Source organism: Mizuhopecten yessoensis, unplaced genomic scaffold (genome assembly GCF_002113885.1).
Source record: "Mizuhopecten yessoensis strain PY_sf001 unplaced genomic scaffold, ASM211388v2 scaffold716355, whole genome shotgun sequence".
Lineage (NCBI taxonomy): Eukaryota > Metazoa > Mollusca > Bivalvia > Pectinida > Pectinidae > Mizuhopecten > Mizuhopecten yessoensis.
In genome coordinates, this window is record NW_018480075.1 from 349,745 (window position 1) to 370,798 (window position 21,054).

The 21,054-nt window shown below is 36.8% G+C and overlaps 1 protein-coding gene across 5 annotated transcripts in view; it reads right to left on the reverse strand.

The window, feature by feature from the left end:
* Positions 1 to 21,054, reverse strand: part of LOC110443636 (zwei Ig domain protein zig-8-like) — a 189,904-nt gene that overhangs the window by 47,482 nt on the left and 121,368 nt on the right. For all 5 annotated transcript variants that reach the window (XM_021487971.1, XM_021487973.1, XM_021487975.1 and 2 more), the window contains one exon: positions 3,356 to 3,483. In XM_021487971.1, the coding sequence (XP_021343646.1) occupies positions 3,356 to 3,483 (128 nt within the window). The remainder of the gene's footprint in view (positions 1 to 3,355; positions 3,484 to 21,054) is intronic.

Here is a 21,054-nt window from a genome sequence, read left to right on the forward strand (position 1 = left end):
TCTCACACAATACTCAACCCTACAATCATCATCTCTCATTCACCCACTCATTGTCTATCTCACACAATACTCATCCCCACACTCATCCTCTTTCATTCCCCCCCTCATTGCCTATCTCACACAATACTCGTCCCTACTCTCATCTTATCTCATTCCCTCCCTCATTATCTCTCTCACACAATAATCATCCCTACACTCATCCTCTCTCATTCCCCCCTCATTGTCTATCTCACACAATACTCATCCCTTCACTCATCCTCTTTCATTCCCCCCTCATTGTCTATCTCACACAATACTCATCCCCACACTCATCCTCTTTCATTCCCCCCCTCATTTTCTATCTCACACAATACTCACCCCTACACTCATCCTCTCTCATGCTCTCCATCATGGTCTATCTCCCACAATGCTCAACCCTACACTCATCCTCTTTCCTTCTCTCCATCATTGTCTATATCACACAGTACTCATCCCTACACTCATCCTCTCTCATTCCCCCCTCATTGTCTATCTCACACAATACTCATCCCTACACTCATCCTCTCTCATTCCCTCCCTCATTGTCTATCTCACACAATACTCATCCCTACACTCATTCTCCCTATTGGTCTATCTCCCACATCTAGCCTCATTCCTTGTTGACCAGTGCGATGCTATAAACGCTGTCCTTGAGACAGATCCGATTCGTCTGCTGAAAGCTCAATATTTCAAATGTTCCGCGAACGAGGGGAACGTGAGCTACATTCTATCCTAATGTGTAGATGCAGCAGTGATCTTCTACAAAACGGTACTATTTCCAGACCCGTTATCAAATAAATAAAACATTGTTGGAGCGGACGCTGGTGGCATAAAACTGTATGACAATTACGGGAAGACAAAATTGTATTGGAACATGTTATACGAAACCTGATAACCTAGATAACAGCTAGTGAGATATGTGATAAATGTATTTCTGTTATTACAAAAGCAAATCGAAACATGATTTACATCATCTGATATTTAAAATGGGTCATACAAAGAAAAAAATAACAATGCTTTCATAGTTTTAAGCATTTTAAAAGATATTTAATTTGAAATGTAATAAAATATCAGTAAAAAGCTAGCTAAGCTTATTTTATGAACCGACACGATAAAATCAGTTAGGGCAGTGTTTATGGTAACTCTTATTTATAGATTCTGATGTTGATTTTACGTTAAAAAAAAACACCATAAATTCCCTTTTCGTTATATAAACATTTTGAATTCTTCATATGTCATCGGAATTTTTGTTATTCAGGACATATACCGTGTTATGAAATCCTGGAATCAGTATAAATGCATGTGTGCTTAGCGATACATGCTGATCTTGTTCATGGGAACGCTTTTGTAGTCAGAATTGTGAAAGCCTCAGCATGAATATTGTATTCATCCCGGAGACCTACTGAGCACAAAGAAAGAACCGAGCGATACTACATACAGAAACCATTTAGATTTACGGTGCTTGTACCACAACCCTGTTAAAGCTAACTGTTTTCCTGCTAACAAACACATAACAATTAATTCTATGGCATTTTGTGTGTTTGCCTTTACATAAGAATGCAAGTAAATCGTTTTAAGCTTCGTAGTACAAAAGCCTCGCGTCCAAATGTTCTTATGACAGAATCCACCCAAATTATTTCAATAAGCGACTTCAAGAGAAATCGGCGAGCATAGTTATGCAAGCTATCCAAAAGTTGCGAAGACTATTATTTATGACTTCTTTTCTAGAATGGTTGGTCATGTTTTCATTTAGCTCATACATACGTCCTTGAGTAGCCAGCCGTGTCGGCGTTTTTTCAAAAACAAACATAAAACGCCAAGTCCCAACAATCCTTATTAAGTTTGGACGGAAACAGTAATTAGTGTAAGGTGCCTTAATGAAGGAATATAGCTTCGAATCAGCAATACTAATATAAAAGTATGTAACTAGCAAAACATGTACTAAAAATCCCGGGAACATTCTATAACTGAAATAATTAGGTGTCTTGTTGATAGAAACGCGCGGGAAAGATATGTAGTGTTGAGTTCCTTTAGGCATCTCATTAGCCGTTTATGTTCTTTTCTTAGATAAACAAAAGATAATGAAAGAAGCTTAATGAGATTTTTTTTTTGTGTAATAAAGCAAAACCATGAGTAAACTGCTGTAATGTATATTGTCCCGTATGATGGGTCTATGGAAAGAGAGGTTTATGGCAGCACTTTTGGCAGACAATTTGTATGCTGGAAGTAATTATTCCGATCACAGCAACGTTATCGCAGGTTTATACGATAGCGACGGCGATGGAATTGTTCCGCAAGCATGTGTCCGCTTCCTGTTGGAATTCGGCCTGTCATTGTACTGATATGCTGTCATATCAGCTTGCATAGGCCCATGAAGGCACGTGCATGGTACAAAATGTAGCTAGGTAGTATTACGGAGTTGTACACGACGTGTGTGCCCTCAGACACGTAGAGGGTGTACATGTGTGTGCCCTCAGACACGTAGAGGGTGTACATGTGTGTGTCCTCAGACACGTAGAGGGTGTACATGTGTGTGTCCTCAGACACGTAGAGGGTGTACATGTGTGTGCCCTCAGACACGTAGAGGGTGTACATGTGTGTGCCCTCAGACACGTAGAGGGTGTACATGTGTGTGCCCTCAGACACGTAGAGGGTGTACATGTGTGTGTACGCGTAAGTTTATCTTGAGGGGTTGTTTTCATGTGTGTGCCCTCAAACACGTAGAGGGCAGATGTGTTCGAGTTAGTTTAAATCATAAATGGTTGTTACACGTTGATGGTATAACATGTATGTTTATCAGTTAGTTTCTATTTTAAGTGGCTGTATACACGTGAGAGCATTCAGACAAAAGGTGGGTATGTTTCAAGCAAAATTGGTTGTTTACACACGTTCCCTCAGACACCTGAGAGGTACAGGGATTACAAACAGCTACGTGTATGTGGTGGTTGTATGGAAGTGTATGTATCCTCCTGAACAATTAACTATGGTTTTAAATTTCCCGAATTATGAGTTAGGATTCCTCTGTATTACAAATTCGATGCAGATATTGTTTTAGGATTTCAAGCCGTTTATATGTTGACGACTTTTTAATTAATTCTTTTCTCAGATGACAAAATAATTTACATGTCTACGAATGCCTTAATACGTCATATCAGCGTAAACGTTAAGCTGACGTCATCAATATATCGGTGTAAACGTTAAGCTGACGTCATCAATATTAGTGTAAACGTTAAGCTGACGTCATCAATATCGATGTAAACGTTAAGCTAACGTCATCAATATCAGCGTATGCATCACTGTCATACATTCAAGAGTCAATATAAGAAGTCATGCTTACCTGTTTGGGGCCGAGATTCCGGATCTTGCACTGAAGAACGGCTAATTCTCCCATATGGACGGTAACATTCGTTTTTGTGGGTAAAAAGTTTGGGACAAGGACCCGGCGCTTTGAAGAATACGCGGACACTGCAACAAAAAAAGAAAACCCAATTAGCGTTGAATTTGCAGACATACATTATATCATTCAATTAACCTTAAAAAACATATATTTTAACAGTTCAATATTTACTCTAAATCTGTTTGAAATCATCTGAAATAATGAGAGGATTTCAGACACTTGTAACTGCGACGGTTTTTCTGTTATTTTTTTTTATTCTGATCGAGATTTTGAAAGCTATATTCGAATCTCACTAAACATCATCTGCTAGATTTATTTAAAGAGTCGATATAATCAACCTTCCATACTTTTATTCACTTAAATATGCATGTGTGCATCGTTAAGCACGCTACAGTAAATGATTAATGTCGAGTGTCACTTAAGGACCCTGTCTCCTACTGCACTATGTTTTCCCCTATATACAGTTACCCCCCCCCCCNGTCTAGTATCGCTGAATAATTACACTCAAAACGCTATTATTAATTATATATATGTATATATTTCACTTCATTACTTTTCAAAGAAGTCCCGTAAGGTATTGGTTTCTTTTCAGGAAAGATTGATCAAAACTATAGTCATACCGGAAAATACAATTTCCAACACTTCCTTACAGTTTTTAGCAGTGGTACGGGGATCCTTACGCTACTGTGACATACGTATTGCTCCAATCATTTTACACATGTAACGACCTACACAGGTGGATAGAACAAGACAAGGATACGCCAAAACTACACGGAAAACAACATGAATGATGGAATTGAATTCATTAACGTCAAAAATGACATGGCATGGGGCAAACCTCTAATATTACTGATAATTAATTGTATGTGTCGTTAATACCACGTAACTCTTCAATAACAGAAATTGAACTCGCATCCTTTGCATGCAAGTGTATGACCTGTATCACACGCGGCCCGGATAAAGGTGCTGTCTGTATCTTGGGTATTCTATGAAGAGCTAATGTTTTATTTTGATGGAGTATCAAACAAATACAAACGTGAGGATCTGACATTTGTGAGATGGAAATATTAATTCAAACGTAATAGCTTTCTGTTTATCGATCGCATATTAAATGTTAGAGAAGCTTTATACTATCGGTGTTTATCAAATATTAAGGTTTTCGTCACTGGCACAATTATCAAGCGGACAATTTCGCTTAATTGAGAAAAAATATCACAACACGAAATACCAATACAGAGGGGAGGGTCAAAGTAACCCTTATTGCAATCAATACCATTAATGTAATACCATATTTTGATTGTGGAGGACAACCGGAGTACCCGAAGAAAAACCACCGACCGGCGATGAGTACCCGACGACTGCCCAACGTAGGCCTCGAACCCGCGACCCAGTGGTAGAGGGCTAGTGATCATAGACTTCAGACACCTAAATTATTTGGCCACTGCGGACAACATAGCAAAGGATGATAGTGTTGAGAAAGGAAGAGGCTTATAGGGACTGTCTATTTGAAGCTTTCTCAATACTTAGTGTCAGCACACGGATGGATGTAGTTACACTGATGATGCCACCTAGACTACCGTTAATGTAAATGAGCTTCCTAATCCCACATTCCCTAGGAACATACTCCATACAACGCCAAAAGCCTACACGCACATTGTAGTCACACCAACACGTCCAAACCATTTACTTCCTTTTCCGCCCGACACCTTACCCCACACCTTACACCCAACACCATCACATATCCATACCTTACAACCACGACAACCCCTTCCCATTTCAGCCTCCCCGTCCATTTCCCAATACCACACAGCCCTGCCCCTATCCCCTAATCCCTACCCCTAGCCCACATCTCTGCCCCTATTTCCTAATCCTTACCCCTAGCCCACATCCCTGCCCCTAGCCCACATGCCTACCCCTAGCCCACATCTCTACCCCTAGCCCACATCCCTGCCCCTATTTCCTAATCCTTACCCCAAGCCCACATTCCTGCCCCTAGCCCACATCCCTACCCCTAGCCCACATCCCTACCCCCACATCCCTACCCCTAGCCCACATCCCTGCCCCTAGCCCACATCCCTACCCCTAGCCCACATCCCTGCCCCTATTTTCTAACCACAACCTCCCTGTAGCATTTCCCCATACCCACACGTACACATTCCCGCTAAGGCAGCCATTCCGACCACACACCAAACATAATTGCCTCCAGGGAATCAGATTATCAGTGGAGATTTATTCGGCGAAGGCAGAAACATTTTCTGTCACTTTCGATTTTAGCAATGGCTACCCCATAGCGATAAGTGTTTCCTGACATGGTGTAAAAGTCACAATGCACCACAATTCTTGTCAGAAACTAGATGTTTCTTATTTTATATTTGTTAACCTTCATTTTCTATTATGTTTTTGCTGACAATTTTAAGATATAGCAAAAAATGTCGACATATATTGTCTCTCAGCAAATGAGTTAGAATATGTAACAATTCTGCTTTCCAGCCATCGTCACCACCTACAACGTATTGATGTAGACTTCGACCTTGGACATTTATGGGTAAGTACTCTGTCATTTTCAATTTCTGCCGATGCCCAATAACAGTCTAGTTTCAATTCCCAGTCGTGGTGGCAATCGTTTTATTTGCTTGTTCATTGGTTTTGCATGGGTCGCTAGAACTTGTTTAGACTAGCATGGTACCTCTGCTACACATATATCCAACAGGAAATGTATAAATTTACCCTGCTGTATAAGGAGACTGCGGTACTCTACCGGAGGTTAATGCATGACAGACCGGCGTCCTATCACACCACCCGACATGACACGACTATATATGGATTCGATATTTTCATTTTCAGAATTCTCCTTTTGTATAAAACTCCGCCTTGTTAAAGAACTCATTTTTTACATAGGAATTAATAAAAAATATTAATTGAAGTCTATAATATTGACATATATTGCAGTGCATGATCTGTTTGTGTGTAAACTAACATAGTTAAAGGGTGTTGTTATCTCATTCTGGCTGAGAATTAATGACACGAACGTCTTCTATCAGAATTTTGCTTTCAAAAGTACTCCTCTACCCACAAGGGGCCGCGGTGGCCAAGTGTTTAAGACGTCTCACATTCTGCAACCACTAGCCCTCCACCACTGGGTCGCGAGTTCGTGGCCTATGTGGGGCAGTCGCTAGGTACTGACCGTAGGTCGGTGGTTTTTCTCCGGGAACTCCGGCTTTCCTCAACCACCAAAACCTGGCACGTCCTTAAATGACCATAGCTGCTAATAGGACGTAAAAGACAAACAAACAAACAAACAAACTCCCCACAAGGCATCTGGTCATGTGCNTATGACCATAGCTGCTAATAGGACGTAAAAGATAAACAAACAAACAAACAAACTCCCCACAAGGCATCTGGTCATGTGCTCAATAATTCGGCCGAAGGAAAATTCCTCATGCAGTGTCCGTTGTAAACCATTAAATACCTCATTCGCGTTTAATGGCGTTTCAGCGAGAGGATACTATAAACTAAGGTTTTAGATGCTACGGTCGGATATAACAGCACAACAATGATATGTTTCTCTCATATATAAATACATACAAAAACAGGAGACATTAAAACCCAAACAAAACCGCACTGTTTATGGGCAGAGGGTTATCTGGAGCTAGGTACGGGAATGTCGACGTCTTAATAGTACACATATTGGCATATTTTAAAATCACAGCAGAGCCAGGTCTGTTGTTCGTGTGTGTCATGATATTAAGTAATAAAACAAGCCCGGTGGTGTCATAAAACCTTGCCCTAATTTCGTGATGTTATATCTAACAGTAATCTTACAGATAAATGTCAAAATTATGGCCTAAAATCGAATTTTCCTCAAGAATTGTGTCACTTAAAAAGGATAAAATTCTCTCAGGATTTAAAAATGCATCAATTCTAATGGTTGGTATAAGCTCGCCATTTAAAAATGTATCTCGGTATATGAGCATACTGTCATGCTGGACTAGATTGAAGACCACGGGCTGCTCAGATATTATCACGAGGTCCTTTACGCCAGAGACAGATCCCAAAGTATTATAGAACACAGTACAGTTAAACCTCGTTATACTGCCATTATGTGTCTAGCGAAGTTTGTCTTTATAAAGGGATTTGTCGATATATGGAGGGGGATATATAAAGGAATTTTGGAGAAAAAAACAAAAGGGACATTGAAATTAGTGGGTTTGGTTTGGTTTTATTAAGTTTAACGTCCTATTAACAGCTAAGGTCATTTAAAGGCGTGCCTCCGCGTGTGTTGTGTACGCGTTCCTGTACGTGTGTGTGTGCTGGAGAGAGGGACATTCGTTGGCAGTAAACGAGGTGGCAAATGATCTTGAGACATCATGTTGTGATTGCATTTTGTGATGTACTGTTTTTAATGCCGCTAATCGTTTCTTAGAAAAGCTCTTCAAAAATAAATGTGTGATATGTTTCTGGTTTATTTGAATGTAAACTTACTTGATTGCAACTGTTCATTATCTTAGTTTAATGACTTGATAAGCTAAATGTACCCCCAAAGTACAAATGGTAAACCGATTAAAATGTATCTGTTTAAAAGGTAAATCAACTTTTGGAATAGAAGTCTACGAAACGTATATGATGTCATGCTTTATAAATGTCAATTTAATATATTGCCAATAATTACAGTGTCAATAAATCCCGCTTACTGGGTAACGTACACAAAAATGCAATATACTCAACAGAATATTATGTTTTATTTTGGAACATGAATCATTAATCTTCTGAAAGTAAAATATCAGATCAATGTAACGGCAAATAGTGAAAACACAGGAATTTAATATTGTACTTTAGGCCATCTCTTGTTGTTATTTTATGTTGTTTGTTGTTGNAATACTAGTTTTTATTTTAAAGTAATTCTAATATTTTGTTTCAGGTACACGTGCTCGCTCAAGGTCAGTTTCTATATAATGGCCATCATGCAGCTGACCACCGGTAGGGGTAAACTCGGTCTGGTGGACATCATGTTTCTCCAATCCCGCTGTAAACACGTGCTATATAGGTCAAGTATGACTCTATTTTATAACAATACTTACACCCTTAGACACACAAAAACTGTCCGGCGTATGATAGTGAATACAAATTATCAGGATAGTGCTAAAATTCTGAAAAGGGAGATAATCGAAAAATCAATCGGCACTTGACAAATAAGGATATTGATGTATTCGTTATTAACATAACAAGTTATTAATAAAACATCAATATTATTAATACTGTACAATAGCGAAGATTTAATATTGAAAAATGTTGAATATCTGTAATCATTTTCATGCTCAATATTATATCATAAGTATGAATCTCTGAATGACTTTCAGATATATATACATTCGTTATCGGACACGAACATGCTGTCGAGAAAGCGTTTTGTTACAAGATCGTGTAATTTGTCATTTTATACACTAAACCCACTTATCTGATAGGTCATTTTAGTAAGAAAAAATAAAAATAAAATACTTTGTCACTAGGGAAAATTATTATTAATATTTTTTCTGTGAAAAATAATAAAACTTGTACTGCCATATTCACACTGACAAATTGTGACGCTATTACGAGGAAGACATTGTGGAAGAATTATTAAAAAAAAATGAAAATCGTCGACAATGCAAAGACAGGATTAAAACTACCGCCTAGGTATCACAGTGTATCAACAAGATTTTACATTTGAAAATAAATCAACACCATTTCACATAAAAAATGATAACTTTGATCAAATATAGTGAAACAATCTACAAAATGAATGCATTTATATATGTACACAAGCGTGTTGAAATTGTAAAACCAATCCCACATTATAAGACTCTCGGTTACAAAATAAACCAGCATATATATGAAGAACATTTGCCTTTAACGGCGGGTGTAAACAAGGCGTAAAGCAGTGTGTATGTGTGAAAGCAGGGGTTAAACGTGGCACTAAATAGCTATGTAACGTAGCTCTACAAATGTCTCGGGAATTTCAGCGCAATTAACTTCTTGAGTGGCGCTAACGTAATCAGTTGTAAAGAACGCAAGGTTGGATAATATATTCCCTGGAGCTCTTAAGAACTCAGAGTTTAAATATATAACTAAATTTGGTTCCTACAAGGTTGGCATATCCATTTTGCTTGTCACGGATTTTCGACACAATCCGTTTAAATCTTATCATTATTGTTGTTTTCGTATTTAAAACCCCGTGAAATGATCTAATGATAAGGCCGGTAGATAGGGCCAGTATACAATGCTACCATAAATAGGTGACTATGGATCGGGCAATATTACAATACACTGGTCAGTTTTCATCTCGATAGGTGGTCAGTTCATAAATCTTACTGTCCACTTGTTATTTAAAAAGAGCCCCTTATGTCTAGACCGGGCTGACAATGAGCTAGTTGTTCTATAGAGATATGTGTCATTGACCAACAGCCTTGTTAGCTTCACGTTTCCAAATATATTTTTGTCGTGTTGTTGTTTTGTAATAAAAACTCATACTTCTATGCTTTTTAACTTATTTATAAAATGATATGACCCAAGCCATCAATTGGGTGAAGTATACGTGAAATATATTTGTATTTGTTTTTATTTAATTGTTATTTCAGGGAGGGGGAGATATCATGTTTGGTGATTAAGTTGAGTAGGCTTTCGATATAGCTAGACCCTTTAATACCATCTTGTACCGTATTAGAGACAATAGGGACCCGAAGACTTACTATAGGGAGACCCCAAGTCTGGAAAAGGACCATACTCGATCCAATGGAGACGTACGGAAATCTTGTTCATGCGTTCCTATCCTTCTGTATAATTTATTTAACTTCCTTTCCGTTTCCATACCATACCTATAATGTTCGAAGTTAATCAAATTAAATTATATTCTAGCCAAAACACGCTATGTTAAAGTATCTGGCAAAGACGGTTTCGAGTCGCCTTGGGATTTGACAAAACCGATTTGGGTACAATGTATTGTCTGGGGGAATTCATAAACGGCACGTATCGAGACGTTCAAGCAAAAGATAAAAATTCATACACGAATTTGTTGTCTATATAAACTACGGTTAAATCTTTTAATTGTGCTGGAATCAAAAGTAGATTGGGTTTGTCTGCCGATGGTATTGCAGTAAGTAAGGTGCAGTAAAAATTATCAGATCTCCAGACTTGTAGTGACTCGTGTTGGATCCCAGCAACATTGGTATTGTAAAAATCTATATAAGGATTCTGACCACTGTGTATTTCTTTCTTTGAATGCCTGGAATTCTGAGTTTTCTGTGGAAATAGACTTTAAATTATGTTAGACGTGTGCATAATCTTATAATATCAAGCAATATATTTTGATAACTGGGAAAACTTTAAAGTCCATTTACACGTAGCTGTTAATGGATTTGCTATAGTGAAAATTATAAAATGCATTTACGCGCGAGGCCTATTGATAAATTACAATAACGCGAGTTTAATGCCTTGGTAAAGATTTTTGACAATGAATATGTTTGAACTTCACAAACATTAGAGCGAAATCAAACACAACAAAACAAGTATCTGGGTATAACTTTTAAAGCAATATTGAAAGTATTGAATACAAATATAAAGTGTAGAAGAAGGATTAAATGGCTACTGCATGTTATACATGAACAGGCATTCAGTTTGAAATTAAATTTACTTGAACAATACTTTGAGACCAGCGTTTGCTCACACCAACATTTCGTTCTATTCAGAAAACTATTGGGACTTTTAATAATATTTGTTCATCACACTAATCGGTTCTTGTACACATTTTCAAAGTGTTTATAGTATCCGCTTTGATTCATATTTAACGAATTATCGATACATAAGATACATTCAAGACTCACATTTATTTTCTAAAGTCATTGAGACGAAAGTTTCATTTTCACAAGTACGTAATCCATTATATTTGAACTCGCCGACAATTCATATTTGCAGCTGAGTTATTTACTTTCTGATCTGAGAGCCAATTCACAACTGCTTGATATCAAATAAAGCGACAAATACAACTAAATATCTATAGATTTGTTTTTATATCAATCTTAAACATTGTAACAGTCGTCAACATGGCTAGTTATCTTGAAAAACCTCTATTTCAAATATCTCTGAACACTGATGGTTTTTCTATTCCCACAAAAAACGTCATTTTTAAATTTCGACTTGACATTTCCCTACTATAACGGTGTAACGTTAAGTACACGCTACATAACGCCACAATTTGACCCAGTTTTAGAGAAATGAGTTTCAAGCTGACTTTGGATGAAGAAGAGCAAAAAACGAAGCAAAGCTGTGGTGGCTGTTGGGGGACAGAAATCAATAGAAACCCGATCCATCTATCAGCTGTTGCGAAAACCATATTAAAACCTATACAATCCCGTTGTTGCTAACACCAAATATACCTAATTGCTTCCATAAAATCCGGTGAACAGCATGTTCAGAAGGAACAAATAACCGACAAAGGGGCCCGACCGCTATGAACGTGGTGTATTTTGTACCTACTATAATTGATCTTTCATACCTTGGTATTGGTAAGAAATAAAGAAATAAAGAAATAAAGAAACTACGTGTTACGTCTATACAGTACAGTCACAACAGCGAACAGATTGTCGCATTAGTCAGCAACAATTACAGTACCGAAAAATGTTGGTGACAGTAATTTGTTTGAGTCAGATTTTGGCTGGGCAATTTTCGGTTAAATCATCACGTCAGATTATAACGGATATCAGGACGACTCGCTGAGTGTTAAAGCTAGTCAATTCGTTAGATTTGATGGTATTCGGATGAACCATAAAGGGAGCCCCACAGGTGCGTCTTTTCACATGTGATGTTAAGAATCCTTCATATCTATGATGTAGGCGTAGGTCGTAAATTGCTCCTCTGTGTGACCTTGGTCCAGTTTTCTTCTGAAGAACAGAATTTCATTTAGCGGCCTCGGGTGTGTTGACCTTATCACAGGACAAAGACAGGCCAGATTTATTGGTGATATAATGGGGAATGTGATTATTAGCATGATTCTTTTATAGAGAATGTTGGTTTTCTTTTTGCTTTAATTGATTTGTTCAACTTTTAAATCAACGTTATGAAGAATACATGATAAAATAAATTCTTAAATCTATTTTGCGATTTTAAAAGCATTAAACCATTGTTGTTGCACTATCGACAAAAAATTATATGGTTTCACTCGTACATTCCAAGAACGATTTTAAATACACACTTAAATGTCAAAACTCTATCTTTCCTGACATAACATCCAACGAATTCAGTTTGAAGTTTCCTCATGGCCGTTTCAATTCTAAATAAATGCAATTGAATGCGCTTTGACCTTTGTCATTTGAGCGTTTTTGCTGATATTTGAACAAAAGAAGATTTCCCGTAAGGACCCGGAGCTGTACCGTTACTGCGTTAACCAACAAAACAGCTCTATAGTACATAAATGGCGCAAACGTAGCTACTTATCACTGCAGTGTCTCCCGCGAGACTAGGCATTGACATTCAATTATTGACAAATGTAAGCTATCCATCATTTTTACCGATCTTAACACCTACCATATCGGTTTTGAAAGACAATATGTATATGTCGTTTTTACCGGCTTACATGTCTGGTATAAGCAAAACAAATTAAACAGAACCATTTTCACGGCAATGAAAACGAGAATTTGGAACGTAAAAAGTATTTCTTAAAAAACAAATCAATGGCTTCAAAACGACTAGAGGGAATTGTGAATACTGTATTTTTTGGTGAAAATTGGATCACTTCAAGTGTCTATTGTCATCATTTTGCACACGGAACCATTTAAAAAGGCATTGTGGTTAAAGTGAACTGGATAACGACTGTATAATGTCTCGATGGCTTTGTTAAAAGATCCAGCCATTATATATCTATTTTTCTGTCTAGAAATGCAGCCTTTTCTATCAACGATTTCACAGGTTTTATAAAAACTACTAAGATTTTAATCGAAGTCTGATGTGTTTGACCGCCGGGAATAAAACACTTTACACAAAAGAAAATCCTACTTCTTGTTGTGTTTCTGATCGGCATCCCTAATGCATTCTACTTCGTTGACGATGAGAAGCCATTTCAGAATCACGGGCTCATATATAGCAAAACTGTTCGAAAGGTTTGGCGCAGTTTTCGATATATTAACTTTTGTAGAAGGGGTAACCTGTTACACAGAACGTTTGAAATTAAGTTCTGATAAACAAATTCAAAGGGGGACATTTAATTATGGTACCCTTTATGGTCAGTGATCAGTGTAACGACAGGCGCAGAAACCAATTGAAAAGGCCGCGATAGGGTGACAAAGGTTTTTTCCTGGCTTTTATATGCCAGAATTGTTCAATAATATTCAAATGGTAAATGCTGGAACTTAAGTTCTTTATGTCTTTTATATTTACAAACTTAAATAAACGAGTATATGTAAAATGATATACATTGTAAGAAAAACCTCCATCAGTTTGTCTTGAACAGGTCTCGTAAAGTTTCTGGCATTTGTCTATTTCTGTTTGTGTGTGAATGGAAATATATATCGTGGAGGGTTTGAGACCGTGATTTTTTATGTAAGACAATTACATATTAAACTTTGAAATCTGCCAAATATTTCGTAATAAACGTCAAGTTATCTGTCAATTTCTGGTTTCCCAAGGATGGTTGATATACATACAGGGATATGTCTGTATTTCAAAGTTCATGAATCAACTTGGCAAATGTTCCGTTTATCACAAAAACTTGGCAAATAAACTATACAAAATATAGATATTGTAAATGTGTGTGTGTAATGTTCCCGCGATAGGACATTCGAACCTTATACCGAGAGTAAATGCTCTATTAGGTCTCATTGAGAAAATCGGTTTGACATTTTGCTGTCCGAACGAAAACGCAAAAATATCTAGATTTGAATTCTCAGATTTCAATCTTCGATAAAAAAATAATGCAAATTCAGCAATTTCGTTCCTCGTAAATGTATATCATTTTATATTAAAACGTTGAGTAAAATATACATTATGTAGGCCACAGGTTTAGGTTACGCATACCCAAACTCACAGGAACACGAAATCATGCAAGGTCGAGACGAACGTGAAAGCTGGCTTGCAGGCTGGGGATATGTTTTAGAGTTCACATTGCATGTCGGTATGTAATGTCAGTGAGAGGCCTTCACGGGAAGACCTAAATAGCTGGTTGTTCGGAAGAGACATGGACGCTAATTACAGTGTTACAGCTGGCTAAGCGACGGGACCCCCTAAACCAAATCAAGTTATTTCAGATACCTCTTACGTGCGTGGATCGTTCCTGCCATTTAAAGCTGAGTTTCTGATATAGAATCATTAAATAGGGATGGGAGGTCTTGTGAACTCAAAAATCCACTGTGGTTATGTTTGGAAACCACCGATAACACTTAAAACCCGCCATACCACATAGGGTTAATAATGCTTTTGCAACCTTGCCGTTCTCTTTCCGCCAGCTCTCCATAATAACGCTACCCTTGCTATATAGTGTAGTGAGTAGCCATGGTGTAAGCTTATGGAGTTAGCCGATCGCTGTTACACCAGTAAAACGTTCATATAGAGCTTCGCAAACATTAATAGAGTTCAGTCTCGACGCCGTTTGCACCTACCATACCGTACAGCATGCAATTCATGTGTGCATTCATTTTTGTGGTTTATAGTTACAATGTGTACACCAAATGTATGATTCAAGTTGTAACGTAACAGCACACCGCGAAACTGTGTACCGGCGACAATTGAATGCAAAACTGCGAAATAAATGCCCACTTATATGTTCCTTTTTAGCAGAATCGCGTTATGGTAGAAAAGAAATTCGAAGGGAAAGCTCAAAAGAGCTTAGTTATGCTTTAAGTGTTAGGCCACGTTTCAGCAATAAGGTATATAATAATGCGGGTGCTCGTTTCAAAACAATTTTGATGATTATATCAAAACTGGTGTAAATATCCTGTAAATAAATTACACCATACATACAATTGTATTACACTCACAAAACTCGGGTCTATCGGTAGCAGAAGTACCATAAATAACGAGTGGCATGCCAATGAATCCTCTGTCGATGAAATGGGACAGTTTCAAGTGGCTTACAATTGAAAAACATCTACAGGCGCTACTCTCCCGCACCGAAACAATGTCTCTTGTGGTATTAAATTGAGCTCTGTGAGACCACATGTCAACAATAAGCACCAACAATTATTTGGAAAAACGAGATTCTTACTGGAATTGTAATATATACCTTGGAAATTGTCAAGGCAGCGACCCTATAATCTCGGAAATGGAAACAAAAATATCAAACAGATTTATTTTCGCTTTCTTTATGTTTTCGAGACTGGGTGGAACATGTCCACTGAGGTAATGATACAGTTGGGAGAGGACAGACGACCTTACATATTCCATTTGAAGTCTTTCACGATGAAACGTTTAAACCGTTACATTGGTGTAGACAGGCATGTTATTTACTGGTACGCAAATGTCGAAAACATTCAGACTTCAAAGTCATGTACGTTGCTTCAAACGTACATTCATCAAACCCCTGGAACCAAAACGGTATATGATTGTTTGGATGTTCGTATTCGATTTTCTTTCAAATCAGTTCACACAGAGAAAAAAGGACAGTCACGTCTCATAGCTACAATTTCAGTTCACTTTTCCATATCAATAATTGGACATTTGTATTTTGCAGATTTAAATAATCATAGCCTTTTCACGGTAACGGCTTTACTGACGATAAGTTGCTTTCAATCCATGAGGGTTTCTTTTTTCAATGTCTAGACAAATGTTGAAACACAATTATAAGCCAAACACGATCCCATCGATTTGTTCCAGCAGACTTTAAGCACCAAGAAATAACATAAACATAACCTAAATCAACCAGTCTATTGAAGGACGTTTCGTCAGCAACACAAAAAGGTCCGTAGAGCCTGCATTGCTCAACTATTTTGATGAGATCTTCAGAACAATAAATCTTAAAGTTAAAGTTCAAGTTTAATTGAACTTTGAAATGCGTATTTGTGAAGGAACTATTATGCCTGAATACGAAGTTAAGAATATGTCATAAGCCATTCTAGTTCATGATTGAAGTTAATGAGCCCAATGTCAACAAATTTAAGTATAGCCATAGACCATATGAAACATTAAACCAATGACAATTTTGGTTTCGTTCAGAAGAAGATGATTTGCAAAATTGAAAATAACGTAACAAAACTGCATTTCAAACTTCAAAGACATTTTCAGGTATATTGTGTTAGGTGCAGACACCCCAAAATATCAACTAAAACCTCAGGGTAGTGATAAATGAGAAATTATAACAAAAAGGACACGCAGAACTTGAAAGGAACACCACGTGAATGTTCATTAAGATTTCATCGATATGGAACGTTAAAGGTACTCGAGTGATTGAGCGCCTCCATTTGTTCCTCTCATAACCAGGATACTTGGGTATTACATACATTTGTACGATAATATTAACGTAGGAAAACAACTTTAAAAAAGGTTGACAGATGCAATTTGACATCAAAAACATCATTTACCTCACATAATATTTCACGATATATTTTTTACAAGAACAGACAGCTTGAACTGCCATACCATTACTCAGAATGACACAACGTATGACACCGGAATAATACGTAGGTAGCATTCTCAAGGTATGCCACTCGAGGAAGATTATCCAATTACCTGTAAACCTCTCAGGTAAAAATCTCTAGGTAAAACACCATTTGTATTCATCAGTAAGAACATTACATAATTAAAAGTAATGTATTCACGCTACGCAACAGTGTCCTGAACCTTATCGTTTAGAGGTTCTATGTGCCACTTACAACCTCTTCAGCACGATCGATTTAACCGACAGTTTTAAGACCAATCAAGATTTATCACATTGAGACTTCCTTACCTAACTGACAACATGTGCTATAAATGTAAACCAGCGGTTGCATTGTTTTGGTTTTTCTAAAAGCGTGGGCGTGTACGACTTGTACTTAATCGTCGTGTAATCATCATGCATACGTGAAGTTTAATTGGTTGATGTCTATGTACGGTATACTTCACCACTTAACACATACGCGGTTTATTATTGCAAATATATAACAATATTATCATTAATTCTATTAGATCTATATAGTCTTCGGTACGGTGAATAGGTGTTCAATATAGCCGAAACCAACTGCCAACAATATCCCAGCCGACCGCGAAATTGTTAACATACTAACCACGAGAAAATGAACACACAAATATTCTATGATAACCATAACTTTTACGCAGTGAATTTTACAGTAGTTATTTTTCTTAACTTTATCATGTGTTTGTTTTTAAGAGGCATTACCTCGGAATGATATGTTTTGACAATGTTATTTCAACCTGTAAGGGCCGCATTACACAGTTGGTAGTGTACCAACTTATTGTAACCCCCAAAACGCAAGTCCTAATCCCACAGACGGTGGAATGCGGTTGTAACCTTGAACAAAACACGTGACCTTTGATACTCAACTCAATCTGCTTTAAACTGAGAATGATATGTTCCTGGTTAGGCATTTCTGTTCACGTGCTGTAGTATTCCGGTCATATAACACTGTATACATTATGAGTCATTAGAAACACGGACCCATAACAAGGTGGGCATCTATATAACTTCTAACACTCAAAAACGCATGCCCATAAATAATGCGGCTCCAACACTCTCCTGATTGTATTAAATGAAAATGTCCGTCATCACTTGAATGTAAAGCGCCGTAGAACAATTTCCTTGGTACACGATAGTGTGCTATATAAGTGTGATATAACCTGGAAATGAGGTCAATATCTACATGTAGTTAGGTCTCAAGAAGCACACCTGATAATATTTAATTAGATAATTATGTTCATTGAAAATATGAAGTAATGGTATAGCATTATACAAATCGAAGAAACTGTGTCGGTGTGAACAGTAAAATACAAATACAGAAAATATACTAGAAGACATGATTTCTAGCGCTTTCACAAATCTTGCGGTCAAGTAGCTAGAAGACACAGTTATTTCGCATATAGTGTAAGTGATGACCGACGAGATAGGCAAAAGGACCATTAGCATTGTCTTTTTATATTTTACTCTTTTCATATATTTTGCTAAAAATTAGGAGAACGATGATCATCTGAACCCCATGCACTGGTAGTACCGATTCCTTGTACACATACATGTATAGTATATATCGTAAAGCAAACGTCCTCACTCTGGGACCACCCCGAGATAATCCACTTCAATGGGATTGCATATAAAAAACACAAGTCTACATGCACAAGCTTATATCCGGTTTAGAACACTCCACACCGCTCTCGGCACCTGGAGTGTGGGGTACATGATAGTTCCACATGCTATTGCGCGTACCACTTAAAACTACTACCACTTCAGCAACCCCCACAGTCCCTTCTCAAACCCATTCGTTCTTCGGCCCCTCTTGTTTCTCCCACCGTCATCCCCACCAGCTTATAATAATACATCTAACCATTGAATTGTAATCCTCGTGGCTACACCGCTCGCTTGTACAACGTTCCCATTACCGTTACATTCAACTTCTCTGTAACTAACCCTACACGAGTACACATCTGTAATTAGAATGCATTTTCGGAAATGCACTTTCAAAGTACAAGCATTGCAAGTCAGCAAAAGAAAAAGAGACACAGAATCGTATACTAACTCTTCGTGTAATGCAGTAATCTTCACTGAATCAATTCAACGTGATTCATCGAGCAAAAATCACCTGTATTTCAGGTCTTACGTCGCCGGATAGCGCGAGCGCCCTCCCACCCCCTCCCCACCCCAGACAATGAGTAAGTGATTATGATGTATGAGTTTATTCCTGATTAACTTAATTCACCAAAAATCAATCATAAATCCTCAAGACGAATGGCGCGTGGTTATTGACATCGATTTCGGATGATTAACTCCCGAGTATAAGAGCTATTTAGCTCAACATGTTACTAAATATAAACTGCAAATCTGCTGTTTCTCGATACCACCTTGCTCTTGATGAAGAAACGAATTAATAGACACTATTACAGCTATTCATCCGTACAAGCTTTTATCATTAACACGACTAGCGTATGGGAAATCCGATTGTTGCATATTTTCTCCATAAATAAATGCATCGCGCATTGAGATAAAACAGAGAATATTCCGACTTAGTTTCGCGCTGCAATTTTCGTATCTGATGCACAAGCCAGATTCAATACTATCAAAACCGGTCAGAATTTACAACCGATTTCATTGAACAGGACAGGATGTGTTAAGTAAACATATTGTATTTGATTTTCGGCTTATCAAAGTTTGTTGAAGATAAAGTCCTTCAAATATGCATAGCTACGCGTATAATTGATCTCTATATCGCCATTGATTTGCAATTTTCGGAATATCTGGAGAGTATGTTGTTCGACTAACATCAGCTATTTCGAATCGATCCACTCGTTTAGCTGGAATTCTAGTCCAGAAACTTACCATCGGATATCCATTTAACGAATCGATATATTCAACAGTGTACGTTTACATGTTACACATGTGATTTGTGTTTAAACCATCCGACTTGAAGATTATTTGCGTTATGTAATAATCTATAACAAGTCGTTAATTAAAAGTCAGATTTTCAAATGATCTATTGTTTTGCGTTGAAACTGAAGTGTGTATAGTATCGGGGAGCTATCATTTTGAATTAAGGAACATGTACATTTTGCAATTAGTGTTATACCCGAATATTGAATAGTTACTAAACACTAGATATAGAGATTCGGCCACTGTATCTAAATATGAGTAATGTTACTTATTATGGATATTGTTACTTTACATAAAGTTGCTAATTATGGATAATGTTACTTTACATAAAGTTGCTAATTATGGATAATGTTACTTTACATAATGTTACTTATATACTGATTATGTTACTATACATAATGTTACTAAGTATGTATATGTTTCTATATATAATGTTATTATACACTGATTATGTTACTATACATAATGTTACTAAGTATGTAGTATGTTACTATATATGATGTTATTATATACTGATTATGTTACTATACATAGTGTTACTAAGTATGTATTATGTTACTATATATAATGTTATTATATAACGATTATGTTATTATACATAATGTTACTAAGTATGTATTATGTTACTATTTATAATGTTATTATATACTGACTATGTTACTATACATAGTGTTACAAAGTATGTATTATGTTACTATATATAATGTTTTTATATACTGATTATGTTACTTTACATAGTGTTACTAAGTATGTAGTATGCTACTATATATAATGTTATTATATACTGACTATGTTACTATACATAGTGTTACTGAGTATGTATTATGTTACTATATATAATGATATTATATATTGATTATGTTATTATACATAATGTTACTAAGTATGTAGCATGCTACTATATATAATGTTATTATATAATGATTATGTTACTATACATAGTGTTACCAAGTATGTATTATGTTACTATGTATAATGTTATTATATACTGACTATGTTACTATACATAGTGTTTCTAAGTATGTATTATGTTACTATATATAATGCTATTATATACTGATTATGTTATTATACATAGTGTAACTAAGTATGTATATGTTACTATATATAA